This window comes from Condylura cristata, unplaced genomic scaffold, assembly GCF_000260355.1.
Source record: "Condylura cristata isolate star-nosed mole 26May11 unplaced genomic scaffold, ConCri1.0 scaffold00007, whole genome shotgun sequence".
NCBI classification, from domain to species: domain Eukaryota; kingdom Metazoa; phylum Chordata; class Mammalia; order Eulipotyphla; family Talpidae; genus Condylura; species Condylura cristata.
Window position 1 is genome coordinate 52,654,403 of NW_004567108.1, and position 15,519 is coordinate 52,669,921.

The 15,519-nt window shown below is 35.1% G+C and overlaps 1 protein-coding gene across 1 annotated transcript in view; it reads left to right on the forward strand.

Moving 5' to 3' along the window:
• HCN1 (hyperpolarization activated cyclic nucleotide gated potassium channel 1) overlaps positions 1–15,519 on the forward strand; it is a 350,252-nt gene that overhangs the window by 43,825 nt on the left and 290,908 nt on the right. Inside the window, exon 8 of the mRNA XM_004678468.2 lies at positions 1–215. Coding sequence (XP_004678525.1) covers positions 1–215 — 215 coding nt within the window. The remainder of the gene's footprint in view (positions 216–15,519) is intronic.

Genomic DNA, 15,519 nt, shown 5'->3' on the forward strand with positions numbered 1-15,519 from the left:
GGCGGCGGCGGCGAGGAGCCGGCCGGGGGCTTCGAGGACGCCGAGGGGCCCCGGCGGCAGTATGGCTTCATGCAGAGGCAGTTCACCTCCATGCTGCAGCCCGGGGTCAACAAATTCTCCCTCCGCATGTTTGGGAGCCAGAAGGCGGTGGAGAAGGAGCAAGAAAGGGTTAAAACTGCAGGCTTCTGGATTATCCACCCTTACAGTGATTTCAGGTGAGGCTCCTTCGCCGCCCCACCCTCCTTTTGGGGCGCGCCCTCCAGCGCGCCGGCTGGTTCTGGGGAAGGGGCGCCGGGGGACACCGCGGGCGGGGGCGCCCGGCCAGCGGGTAGGGGCTCCCCGCTTGCGGCTTCGACGAGGGCTGGTGGACTCTTTTTCAACTAGTTTCCATCGAGGAGGGGGCTTGGGAAGGAGTTCCTGTTGCCCGGGAACCCCGCGTGGGCTCTCCCGCTCTGTCTCGGGAACTTTGGGGACAGAGCGGGGAAAAAGGCCACGGTGACCCCCGAAATGGGAGGATGCTAAGTTGGATCAGGGAAACTTTTACTTCGGAGGTGAGCGTGTAAGGAAGCGGCCAGAAAGTCGTGCTGGGGGTGACACCCTTCGCTGCGCTGCTCCCCTTAGAAGCGGGTCCCTCCCAAAAGGGAAAAGGCGCTCCCGAGCTTGAGGACAGGATGGGCGACTGGAGACAGTGAGTCACGGATCCTCACTGTTCCAGCGGCTCTCGCCCCCTGGGGCGTGTTAATCTGTTTTTCATCTGCTTAGAGGCACTGGGTATCCTCAACGTATTTCTTCAGAGTCGTGGCTGGCAGGCTGGGGATGGGTAATTTGCGCTTCGATAGTCCCTGACTTGAGATTTCTGTGGAGCCGGCGCTGCCAGATTGGGTAGGAGCAAGACAGGAAGCCTCAAGTTCCCGAAGCGGAGACAGGGGGCGTTTCCAGAACCCCCTTCCTGAAACAGAACGACACCCTTTCTTGACCTTGACTACAAGTCTATTTCAGAAATCTGTTTCCCATTTCCCAGCTCGGGAACAAGGGCAGGAGAGCTGTCAGCTGTCAGGGAAACTGCTTAGGAGAATTAAAATTAAGATGTTTCCTAATCTTCTTACTTGTCGCCCAGTATTCATTCGGTTATAAGCATGTTTCGAAATTGTCAAATGAAGGTCGTGAAGTAGATCCTCTTAATAGCGTGCTCACTCCCTGCAGCCACGGTCTATGGCTCCTGAATAAGGTTGGGTTTTCCATTTAAAATAGCACTAGCAACTCGGGTAGCCTTTACTTATGTGTTTATTATTTATTTATAGATCGAACTCGTTCAAAACTGAAAAAGAATCATCTCAAGGAACGTGTGCACACAAATCAGTTTCAATAAGCTTCTATTAAAGAGCAAACGTATATAGCAATAAAAAACAGCATTACTTTGCTTATGTTTAGAAAGTAAGGGAAATGCCATACACTCCTGAAGTTCTAATGGGAGCTGTCCACTGTTCTGAATAATATTTACTGTGGAAAATCAGTACTCCAGTCACAAAGCTTTGTAGTGTCTGCACCTTCTTGGATATATTATGCCAAAAATCACTAGCTTCTATTATTTATGCATAAAGTGAATGTATTTCAGAAAGTGTATAATTTTAAGGTTCTTACTTTCAAAAATGCATAACTTATGAAACCTAATGGCATTTATAGTCAGTCCATCCATTCTTAGGAATTTGGTTAAAATAATGTTTATAGTGAAAGCCTTAAATAATCAAACATGTTTTCTTCTTTAGGGGGATTATTACTAAAGCATAAATATCCTTGTTCTAAACTACATAAGGCTGCAGTGCATTTTTAGAATTTCAGAGATTGGAATCCAATGTAGAATACAACCTCTCCCTTAATCCCCAAAAGAAGTATGTTGCAACCCATATCACATTTTTTTAAATAAAAACACTTAACATGGAAACATCGTTCATTCTCAATAACAAGGTAAGCATGGTCTATTCAGAAATTATTTTGTTCAGTAATTAAAAGTTGGTAAATTGCTAAACTTTATTTAATTTCACACTCAATTAAATGACTACATATGTTACTTTAATTCTTGAAGAATATGAAAAGAGACTACACTTTTCAAAATGGTGGCAGTTGTCATACAATTTAAGTTTCACCACTTACTGGATAAAAGCACAGGACCAAAACCAACAAAAATAAAACAAAACATATTACCACCTTTCCGGAGCTGAAATAGTGTGCTAAAATCTTTTTGAATGAATAAAATGCATGACGTTAAAGTTTCTCCACATTTCCCCTCACATGTCATCTGAGACAAATCTCTTTAAAAACAAAGTTACTGAACAAAGTAAGAAACTGAAATCAGATGATGGTTCAATTTTATCATGGATTTCAAAAAAATAGAAATGATTAAAAAGTGAGATAATACTCTTAAGTAAACTCTAGTCTAGAGTACTTTGGAATATTTGATTTTCTCTTTCATAATTGGAAAAAGAAAATAGCAGACATACATAAAATAATTATTGTTATTTAGTTCTTTAATAGGATAATGTCTGAGAGATAGATCTTTCAAGTTCTTAATTACACTATGCACTGGTTTTATAAAACATTAAAGAAGTAATCATAGAGATACTTCCTTGCATATGAAAGATATTCAGCTCTTATTACTACTGCATTAGTATTTTTACTAATAATACCAACATAAGACTTCTCAAACCTACCTCAGGATAACCTAATGAAAAAACATAAAAATAAGACAAAATCCTTGCATTGTTTTTTCCCAAAAGAAAAAAAAATTGTGGGATTAATCTCTAAGATGATAGAAATGTTATGGTAATGATTTGTTCACTTCAGGAAGACTTTGCTGAGGATGACTTGAAGTCAGGGGCTTGGCTGTGCTTCTCACAATGGCAAATCTATGTTCAGTAATAATTTAACAACTGAAAATGTAGCAATTAAGAATGCATCTCCGTAGGGTGGGGAGGGGGACTTTGGAAGTGAGGATACCTTTTGATGTTTTCATGCATCTTTGCATGGCCAGGGTAATTCACTGAGTCTCTCCTCTGCTTGGTCCCCACACACTGCTGTGTGTGGCAAGATCCCGCTCCTCCAGGGCATGGCCTGACTTTAACACTGTTGCTGATGATCTAGTGTCCTTTCTCAGGTTGAGTTCTAAGGCAAGTTCCTTGCCACTTCCCTCAGGTGGCAGGGCTGCGCTCCCCCTGAGACTCCCTGAGACCTAACTAGGTGCTTCTTTTCCCTGCCAGAGCCCAAGAGTGTTATTGCTGTGTCTGGCAGGCACTTTTCTCCTACCTCTGGTGTAAGTAGGGCAGAGGCTCTGTGTTTCCCTTCTCTCTCAGGAGAGGATGATGTTAGAAACCTTTAGGGACTAAAGAAGAGTCAAATACTATCAATACACTTAAAAATAACTGGGGGAAGCCAGAGGACTTAGTAAAAGATTTTTTTTTCTCCTTTGTTTATACCAGAGTACATGATCACCCAGGATGGGGAAAGTACAGATAGCTACCTAAAAACACACACACACACACTGTTCTTTGTGTAGTGAGGGCATGACCTGGTCTTATTGTGTTTCATATGAACAACAACAACACACAAAAGCACACATACACACAAATATTTAACTTGGAGGTTGAATGTGATTTTTTTTCTAAGATTACTGAGAATGAGTATATATTATCTAAAATTTTACTTTTCATTCAGTTAATAAAAAAAAGTGACACTAAGTGTGCTTTCAGTCATTTGATAGTTATGATGTAATAATTCAAATGGCTGGAGAGAATATCTACAGTGATTTTGTGGATGGTTTTATTATGTGAACACTTTACCTTGAATGATTTTTATCGCCAGACTATTTGCCATTTCAGGGATTCTGATATAATTTTTGTTGGATCATGCTTACATAAGGGCTCTTTTAAAAATAATGCTTCTATTCCATATGTATCACCAGCTAACGACTTGCCTCTGGTAAGGGAGGAGATTTTGTATCTCAACTTGTTATTTCTTCCACTGCTTTTCATCAATTAGTGTGAATAACTGTGTGAAAAGCTTATTGTGTTATAAGTACACAAGGACTCTAGAGACCAGAGTCACTTCCTGGAGATAGTCATTTCTGGCCTTCCATCGAGGTCTTCAGCTGCATTTATAACTATACTCCTGTCAGATGTCACTGATGTTTTCATTAGGGAAGGGAGTCTTCATCCATATTCCACAGTTAGTCAGAGAGAGCATTTGTTTCCAGGAGCTTCTCACAGAAAAACAATTCAACCTTCTGGGGTTTAAGGGACTAATTAGACTAGTGTTATGTTATCTTTGTGCTGAATGAACTCTATATTCTCTCAGCAATGCTCCTTTTATTTGCCTTCCATATGAACGCAGCTAAAATTAACTTTTTTTTTTCCTGTTAGGTGAACCTTTTTATATCTTTTATATTCAATTAAGATTTTTTTTTAAATCACTGTAGCACTAACCTTTCATTAAGGTGGAATGAAAGGGGAATTATTTGAAATATTTGAAGGTATATTCATAAACTTTTTTTTCTTTTCTTTTTAAAAATATTTATTTATGTATAGAGTACTGGGATACAGGCCAGAGGTGGGGTGATTGTGGTGGTGATGGTGGTTGTGGTGGTGAGAGGATTCACCAGGGACAGAGTGGGAAGCAGAACAGGTAGATGTACTGAAATACACTGCTGAGGGGAGCAGCAGATGGTCAGTAGAGGTCTGCTGTGCCATGTGGGTCACCTCCCTGGCCTGTGATCCAACTCGTGTTGCAGTGGCTGTGTTACCTTCATAGTACAATGCTTTAACCCTTTGTTCCACCAGGAGGTCTTACATTTACTTTTTTCTAGATTGAATGTAAGTTTTGAAACTTTAAATTTTATTAAATGCTTCACAATTTTACTAATACTATATTTTCAATTTTTTTCTAAATAACTTTTCTTTAAATCTATTTTTGGGAACATGGGATAAATTGAGTCATTAGGCAGATGTTCTTTTAATTTATGTTTAACTATGTGGACATGTAGCTATGAAATTGCGTGTAAAGTAAAGGGAAGTTAAATGCTTTGGAATGATATATGACTTATTATTTTATCACAAGTTCTTTTTACAAAATCCAATTACACTGAATCTGCTTGTTGAAAAAAAAAAAAAACAGAAAATAAAAGAAAGCACCAACACTTGAAAGCAACTTAATTAGTATTTGTAATTTTGAATTATTTCATTCAGTGAACCTATGAGGTTCCCAGATTGTGAGGCAAGCAAAATAAACATCTGATGTGATATTCTTGTGAGCATTTTGCCTTTCCCATGAAATTCTTTTGTGTGAGCAGATAATTTACTTCATCGCTTAGAGACAAAATTTCAGCTTTGGATGAAGATTCTAAAATAGATTTTCTTGGTTTCCCATAAGTATAATGCAACTTATGGTAGAAATATTGTTGTGGAAGAAGTGAACATTTTCAGGACAAGTTTTTACTTCATCATTTTGTGGAAAGAAGTAGTAACTAAGAAGTAGGTTGACACCATATCCTTGAGGGGTAGAGATAAAGGTAATGGAGAAAAAATATTGCATGGCCTAAGTAAGATAGAGTATTTTCACTTATACTACTTTTTGTCTAAAAATAATTTTCTGTGTGAGGGTATCTTGATGTAAAATTTACTGTTATTTTGGCAGAAAAAGATGAGGGGAAATGATCACTAGTACATCTGGAATTTTTCATGTTTTTTAAAAATGTCATATTTATGACACTGTTAATTCTAAGAGTGTGTGGCTGTGTGTATGTGGTGCATATCTGACAGAAGTCAAGATATGTCTATATACAGTTATATGCTTTGGCGCTCACCTTTTATCTGACACATTTTACCAAGTTGATTTCATAACCTTTTTCAATTTATTAATTTCCTCATCATATTCTTCAACCGTTTGACCTAATAACTGGCAACTTAGTTAAAATAACAAAGCAAAATTACTTAAGATTTGGATTTACACCTTGAGATTTTTCTTACAGACTTACATTTGTTTTCAAGACATTTGTTTCAAATTTCAAAGACTTAAAAATCTAATTATGTACACATAGAGTTTGCAACTACTTGTAAATTTTGTACAGGTTTTTTTTTTTTTTACAGCATTTTAGTTTTATAAATAATGCTGCAACAAACTTCTTTGTGCATTTTTTTCCCTTTATATTGTGGGTAGTTTGAGGAATAGAGTTATGGGCTGTGAATACTTTAGAGATTCCATAGAATTTGATTTTAACCAGTTACTGCTATCATCAGTTGAATGCTTTCTTGAAATGAGTGATGTCGGTTCACAAATATTAATGTTCCTATTAGATATGCACAGAGTATTTATGGCAGAAAGTCAAAACACTCCTCCATTATCTTCATCATGCTGCTAAGAACCTTTGGAGACCTCCTACTCCTCTTTTCAATACATTTAACAAACCTACCATGAGCTATAAGAACTTATATAATTTCATGCTATCTTTCAAAACACCACATACCACTTTTTCTGTTTTCTAACCAGGTAAATATTAAACTCCAACAAGTTGGATTCTCATCTGCCATGGATGTTTTCAGGAGACAGCTGAAATTCTCTTTTCACTATCTATTATTTGCATTATAGATGCTTTCTATTGGTCATTTCATTCTTTGTTTAATCATTATAATCACCCCAGTATCACTTGCTGCCATTTTATTTTCTCCCTGCATCTTATTTCACCTAAATTTATAATTTTAAAGTATATTTATGTACCACAACCTCATCATTATTATTCAGTTTTATTTTCCTAATGCCCTAGAAATGCACGTAATTTTTCCTGCCAGGCTTTTTCAGATGTTTTATTATTTAGTATTTTTTTTATACAATTCACTCACTTAAAGTGTATGACTCATTGCATTCTGGTATATTCAGAGTTTTGTAGCCATTACCACAATCAATTTTAGAAAAATTTATCACCCCAAGAATGAATTATAAACATATCAGCACTGATTTCTGTCTTTTCCCTCAGGTCTCTACAGCTTCCAGCAACTGCTAATCTGCTTTCTGTCGCTCTCTATTTTTAAAAAAATTCTGGCCATTTCATATTAATAGGATCATATAGCTTGTAGTCTTTCTGTTGATTTCTTTATTTAGCCTCATGTTTTCAAATTTCATCCCTGTGTCAGAATGTAGTTTTTGTTGAAAGTTCTTCCTTTCAGTGGGTAAAGCAATTTTCATTTATTCATTCAATAAGTGATGTGTATCTGGATTCTCTACCTTTTGGATATTATCTATACTGTTGATATGAACATTCTTATACAGTTTTACATACACACACACACACACATTATATATATTTTGTTGCAGTGATATAGTTTCATTTCTCCTAGAGGTGAAATTGCTGGGTCAGTATAACAAACCTTAACAAGCATTATTGGGAAATATTCCTTATCCAGGCTTTGCAAACATTTAAATATTAGAATTAATAAGTTTAGATAAAGGCTATAAAATCTCTTTCCTTCTCTATATCACATTCTGAGATCTCTCACTGCTACCTAAAAATATGTGTCAAAACTATTGCATTACCCTACCCACTCTACAGATAACTGAGTGAAACTACAGCAATGTTAAGAAGCATGGGTACTATGACAAAGATAGATAGTAAAAACTGAGTCAGAAGCATGGATACTATGACAAAGATAGATAGTAAAAACTGAGTCAGAAGCATGGATACTATGACAAAGATAGATAGTAAAAATTGAATCAGGATGTCAGGAATTCAACTCTCCAGAATCTTAAGTCTTTCACTTCAACTCTATTACCTAAAAAGAAACAAGACTTGTATATAAATAATCCTCCAACCCTTCAGGGAAATATCATGATTTAAACTTAATCATTTGTTCTTCCTCCCTCAAAATAATCTGGAAAAAAACAAACATAGACACATAGAGAAGTAGAGACAAGAGGATAGAACAGAGAATAAAATAACTCAGAAGAAACATTTTGAAAGATAAAAACCTAACAATAGAATTATAATAGAATTATAACAATAGAATTATAATATTTCCACAATCATTCATCATTGAACCTCACAAGAATTCAAGACATGAAAATACCAGTTAAGAAATAATTTTCAGGAAAACCAGGCTAAAAGCAGAATTATCAAGATCTGTTAGTGAAATCAAGATCTCTTAGTGAATATAGAACTCTTAACCCTGATGTTAGAATGTTTTGAGTCAAGTCTTCCTCGACAGGAAACTGGAGAAAAATAATTCCAATTGGAGACATTTCAAAGTCTTAGAATAAACATTCTGTTTATGACCTAATGACCTTGCAAAAACTCTCACATAAGTATGTAAAGACTGCAATTAAATTTTAATATTTTCTTTTCTGCTATGATCTGAAAGCCAAAGATTACAAGGCTTTTGTGAAAAGTCTTCATTAAAGAAGAAATAATGCATCAAGGAGCAAACAAACAAACAAACAAACAAAAAACAGTAAAAGCATTTGAGATAGGGAAAAATTGTAATATTTTAAATATATTCTATAAATAATACCAGGAACGTTCTTTACCTATTCAATAAGTACAAAAGGAATCCACAGAATAAAAAGGAACACTTGTATTTAATGAGTTGACAGATAAAGTCTAGGAAACCTCTTGGAATTAGGGCAAAATAAAATAGAGAATAGACAATATAATTAAAATAAAAGATAATCCCAGAATGAGAACGCAGAGTGAAATGGACATGGACTCAACAGAGACATTTTAAACAAAAATCCATATAGTAAAGAGTGAGATATCTGTTCTGAGAAGCCTGAAGAGTGAGTGTTCAGCAAGTAGAAAGAAGAGTCTCCACAATGTAGCAGCACACAGGTGCTTTATAGTATAGCACTTAATCAAAAATAAAATAAAATAAAATATAACCTACCAATGAGGAAGTCCACATGAAGAAGTGGAAAAAAATCCTCTAATCTTGATGACAGGTTACTAACACCTATAAAGTTTTGAGGGAAAGTGATTTCTAAAAGAATTTTACACTGGGCTATGACATGAAGATAAAGACTTTCAGAGTTTGAGAACTCTAATACTAATTACCTATGTATCCTTTCTTAGAAGGTCACTGGATGATGTGCTTCAGCAAAACAAGAAATTACAACAAATGAAGATAAAGATAAAAAAGACAGGATACTAGATATAACACAAAGAACTTTGAAAGCAAGTCCCAGATTACTCTCAATTAAAAGAAACCAGTTTAGACAGGGGCAGGCTGCATATGGCTCTGGAGAAATGCTTCAGTGTGAATTTGAAAGTCATTTTTTTAAAGTACCAAGTGTCAAAAGAAGCAGTTATAATGTTTTTTGGATTAGACCTTAGTGTAATTGAAAGGAAGGGAGAAGAGCTTGCATGTTCTTCATGTCTTTTTAATACTATCTTTTTTCAATACTTTAAAATAAGAGTCTGGGCCCTCCCAGGTGGCACAGCAGGTTAAAGCACAGTACTAAGAAGCTAAAGCCACTTCAGGATGAGTTTGATCTCCACCCTGGAGGTGACCCACATGGTGCTGCAGACCTCTCCTGATCCACCTGCTGCTCCCCGCAGCAGTGTATTTCAGTATATCTGCCTGTTCTGCTCCCCACTCTGTGGTGAATCCTTTCACCACACCTGCAACTCTGGCCTGTACCCTAGTTCTTTATGCATAAATAAATAAATATTTTTTTTAAAAAGAGTCTGGATACACACACACACACACACACACACAAATATATATAAAATCATTTATTACATCATTTTGTGCCCTTTCTCATCTCACTTGTAATCACCATGGGCTTCCCATCACCAAATCAGCAGTGTGCCATTACTATAGTCCAGTGCACTTCCCTCCCCCCACTGTTTTTGATCCTATTCCCCATTCCACCCCCATAAAATGTCTCTGGTATATAGTTGTTCATTATTATTTTCTACTCTGGTCCTTTATACTCCTGCTATGAGCGAAACCATCCGGTATTTTCCTTTTCTTTCTGGCTTATCTCACTAAGCATAATCCCTTCCAAGTCTGGTAGATTTTAAGGTAATTTACAGACTTGGGAGCAAGGTTGTTTGGGTTAGAATCTCAACTCCATCACTTTAATATCTGGACCTCACTTTTCCCAATTAAAAATGAAGAAAATATAATTATAGGGTTGTCAGAAAGGTATGTTTATATTATATATATTTATATAGTGTCCAGATATATAGTACTTACATTATGCTCAATATTTAATATTATGTAAAATTTACCTATTATGAGTAAACTTGAAACAGAATTAAGGATTGTATATGAGAAGAGAAAATATTCTATATGTCCACAATTGACAGTCATCAGAATTTCTTAAATGTGTCTTTGAAGGCATGGCTTTGTAAACAATGTCTGTGTGTTTTTATTTATATATTATTTCGAGTTTCTTGGAAGCCTCAGAACATCAAAAATCCTGATGTTCAGATGTGCTTCTTATGTGAACTATGTTAAGAGTTTCACTTAAGGAGTGATTAGCATTGAATAATCCTAAATACAAAATCTTTCTACAGAATTTTCCCAATACAACAATATTCTTACTTGATATAGAATATTACAGTACTACATACTTAGAAATAGCTTGTAGGGAAAATTCTAGAGGCATTGATTGCATGTACTTCCCTTAACCTTCATTTTCATCAGAAAAGGCATAGTTAGACCATTTGGGATCTTATTTTAAGCCAATTAAAAGTTTCATATGAGCAAATAAGATGATTCATTTGCTAAATTTTGTCATTTTCTTTTTTTATTGTCAGATTTAGTAGTGTACGAAAAATAATTACTTAGAAATAAATTTAGGTGAGATCACAAATTTGAAAGAATGAGTAAAAAAAATTACATCACTTTAGAACAGATGTCACTTATCAACCTTGCAGAATGTTATGCTTGTTATTTTAAAAAAAATACAATATACCTTATTAAAAATTACATAATTTTGTTTTAGATATGTGATTGCTGAGAAAATAAATATTGAAAGTTAAATGATTAGTACTTAAAGAATGAGTGTATAGATACATATATATCTATATACTCACATATTTTCTGTAGCAGGGTCATTTATTATTTTAAAAATCTTGTTTTACCAATAAATTTGTTATTTGCCTTGAATAGTCTTATAAGTGAATTCAGGCTAACACTGTATGCTAGAACTACTTAGTTGGTGGTATATATTGAACTACATAATTGCTGTCCAAATTCTTATTCATTATACTCACCATTCATAGTTACCCCAGTGTGATTCTTACCTTCTAGTACCATAGGATACTTTAAGATTCAAACTAAAACTTGGAATCATAACAATTTTCAGAAATATGACTATAGAAGTGAGACTACCAGAGGGGAAAGGGGAAAGCAAAGTAAGCAGGGGGCTCAATGGGTTATGTGGAGGGCTGTGGGAGACTTGGCAGTCCAGTCTGGTAAGGTAACAGTATACAGTTGAAGGGTGTATCCTGTACTTCTAAATCATAGACAATATTGTAAGTGAACATTAACATAATAAAATAAATATAATTAAAAAAAGAGGAAGGGAGGAGGAATTCTCTTTTATCCTCTGCTATGGAAAAGAGCATATATTTATAAAGTTAGGCCTGTGATTTCAAGAAGTTTGTGATTCTCTTCAAGTGCATTTGTTTGTAGATGACAACTTTTCTTTCCTTGAAATACCTAGTGTTTTTACTCATAATTTGATACTAAAAGTGATATGGGGAAGATATAAGGAGACAGGCTTACTTGGAGAAGTCATTTAAGAATTAGAACTCTAACTTGAAAAATCTCAATGTTTTACTTTAAGAGAGAAACCCCTATCTGTCAAGTAGTTTAGTTTTGAGACTGGATACCTGTTCATCAGGAATCAAACTGAGATTTGTTCTGGATAGTTTAGTCAGTGCACTAAAGTACAAAATTATAGTTTGAAATATATTGCAACCAAAAGAGACAAACTCATTTTTTATAGAATATTTTCCCCTGCCTTAAAGAATTGACAGAAGCAACTGGTAAATGCTAGAATTAACTTCAAAATCCAATAAATTATAACATAAATGTATTAAAATGTATCCAAAACTCTTTTCTTTTATAAAAAATATCATTCATTTACATGTTAGTGTAACTTTGGCGTCATGTTTTCACTCCATATATGTATATGCTTCAATCACCTTTACTAAACCTCCATTGTCAATGCCCCATCCTCCTCTTTCCCCTATCCTCCCAGAAACTTTCTTTTATATTAGCAAAGTATATGACAGAAAATAAGTACGAGTGACTATAAAACCAAGAATATAAACTATCTTCCCAAATATGAAATTAAAAATAATCAGATAAATATAAAAAGATGTTATAAAACTAAAATAGATGAGCAAAATTTTTTTCTTATAGTTTGCAACATGATAAAACCAAATAAGTTAATAGACAGTAAAAATAACTGAAATCATAGTTCCTAGAAAAATGTTAGTGAATTATTCAATAGTCTCTGTGTTATGGAGAGCTTTCCAACATAAGCGTTTCAATTTTTGCAAACATTTTAAAGATTCTAAGATCAATTTGATGGGATATAAAAAATTGTTCAAAATATATAGGGCAGTAAATTATCTTATAGAAAATAATATGGGCTATTCCTAGTGGTGCCGTTAAATGTGCAATGGTTTCACATTTTGTAAATATAAGGATAACTCCTGTGATATTTTCATAATGTCATACTTAGTGTATTACATGGTGTGTTGCACTCTCAAAGTATTGTTGAATTCCATTTGCTAAGTTTTTTTTCACTTTGAATATTTTAGCATTTATGTTCATCAGGAAAGTTTGTAGGTTTCTTTCATTTTCTGTGGTGTCTTTGCTTGGTTTTCTTATCTTGACGTTGTGGTCTCATAAAATGTGTTTAGCAGAATTTCCTCTTTTACCATGGTATGGGTGAGTTTGAGAAGGATAGGGATTAGTTTATACATAACTATTTTGTAGAATACACTAGTGAAGTCTGATCCTGGTTATTTGTTATTTGTGAAGCTTTTAATGACAGTTTCAACTTCCTGGCTTGTAAGTGGTATATTCAGGTTTTTTATTTATTCCTGATTCAGTGGTAGATGGTTGTATATTTCTAGGATCTTGTTCATCTTTTCTAGCTTATTCAGTTTACTAGCATAAAAATGTTCATAGTAATTTTTAATAATTCTCTGAAATTCTGAGATGTTGTAACTTCTGTTTCATTTTAGATTCTTCATTTTGAGCTTTGTTTCTTTTTAGGGACCTCCACTATATGGCCCTCTTAGTTCTGCTTTTACTATGTCCCATAGGTTTTGGTAGGTTGTGTCCTGATTTTCCTTTTCATTTGTCTTGAGGTAATTTTTAATTTCTTCTTTGATTTTTCTCATTAGCCAAGTGTGTTGTTCCATCTCCATATATTATTATTATTATTATTATTTTGGCTTTTTTCCCCTGCTTTCTGTTTGTGATTATTTTCTAGTTTAAGATACTTGTAGTCAGAGAAGATACTTGGCAAGATTTCAGTCTTCATGAATTTATTGAAATTTATTTTACGACTCAAATGTGGTCAACCCTAGAGAAGGTCCCTTGTGTACTTGAGAAGGATGTGCGTTATGTTTTTTTTTTTTTTTTGGAGGGGGATAAAGTGTCCTATAAATATCTATTAGGGTCATGTAGTCTCTTTATTTAAGGCAACAAAATTGAACTTAATCTCACTGAATCTCTATGTAGTCAACTATTAGGAAGAGGCTTGTTAACTTTCACCTTAAATCAAAAGGTAGGAATGATTAAGCAGAGTGAGGAAGACATGTTGAAAACCAAAAGAGATTTGACAGCTAAGCTTTTGCACGAGTCAAATTATGAATACAAAAAAAAAAAAAGAAAAAAAGAAAAACTTTTGATGAAAGTACAAGTGCTACTCTAAATCACATATGAATGAAGAGAAAATGAGCAATCTTATTGATGAGATGGAAAAAGTTCTAGTGGACTAGATAGATCAAACCAACTATAACATTCCTTCAAGCTAATGCCTAATCCAAAGCAAGGACAAAACTCTCTTGAATTCTATGGAGCTGGATTGTGATAAAAAAGCTGAAGAGGAAATGTTTGATGCTAGTGGAGCTTGATTTATGAGGTTTAAGGAAAGAAGCTATATCTTCATAGCATAAAGTGCAAGTGAAGCAGCAAGTGCTGATGTGGAAGGTGCAAAAATGTATCCAGAAGATCAAAGTAAAATAGTTGAAGCTAAGTATGCTAAACAACTGACTTTCATTGTAGACAAAAAAACCTTCTGTTGGCAAAAGGTGCCATTTAAACCTTCATAGCTAGAGAGAAAGAACCAATACCTGTATTAAAAACTTCAAAAGACTGATTGACTTTTTATAAGGACCTAATGGAGCTGGTGAGTTTAAGTTGATAATATTACTTATTTCCCTTTCCTGAAATTGTACTAAAACTACTAAAATTCAACTAAAACTACTTTGCCTGTCCTTTATAAATGGAATAACAATTAGTCTGACTGACATCACTATTTTTTATAGTATGGCTTACTGATTTTTTTTAAATTTATTTATTTATGAATACAGAGCTGGGGTGTAGCCAGAGGGGCAGGGGCGGTGAGAAGATTTCCCAGAAACAGAGTAGGGAGCAGAACAGGCAGATCGACAAAGTACACCTCAGAGGGGAACAGCGGGTGAACAGTAGAGGTCTGCTGTGCCACGTGGGTCACCTCCAGGGCGGGGATCAAACTCTCATTTAAGCCACCATAGCTCAGCTTAGCTTCCCAGTGCAGTGCTTCAACCCACTGTGCCACTATGGAGGGCCCAGCTTACTGACTATTTTAAGCCCACTATGATATCTACTGCTCAGTAAAATAAGATCCTTTTAAAAATGTTACTGTTTGTTGATAATGTTCCCAGTTACACCAAGAGCTCTGATGGACATGTACAAAGAGTTAATGTTGTTTCAATATCCATTCGGCAGTACACGGACAAGGAATTATTCTGACTTTCAAGTCAAATTATTTAAGAAATACAGTTTGTAAGGTTATAGCTTCCATTGATAGTGATCCCTCTGGTGGATCTGGGTAATGTAAATTGAAATGTTCTGGAAAGCATTCACATTCTCGATGCCATGAAGATCATTTGTGACTCATGAGAGGAGGTCAATATACCAACATCGATTGACATCTGGAATAAGTTGATTACAACCCTCATGAATGAGTTTAAGGGGTTTAAGACTTCAGTGGAGGAAGTAACTGCAGATGTGGTGAAAATAGCAAGAGAACCAGAATTACAAGTGGGGCCTCAAGATGCAACTGAATTGCTGCAATCTCATGATAATACTATGTGGACGAAAAAAAATCTTTTCTTATGAATAAGGAAAGAGGGTGGTTTCTTGAGTGAATATGCTATGAACATTGTTGAAATGACAGCAAAGGATTTAAAGTTGATTGGTAAAGTGCTGGCAGGATTTGAGAAGATTGACTCCAATTTTGAAATAA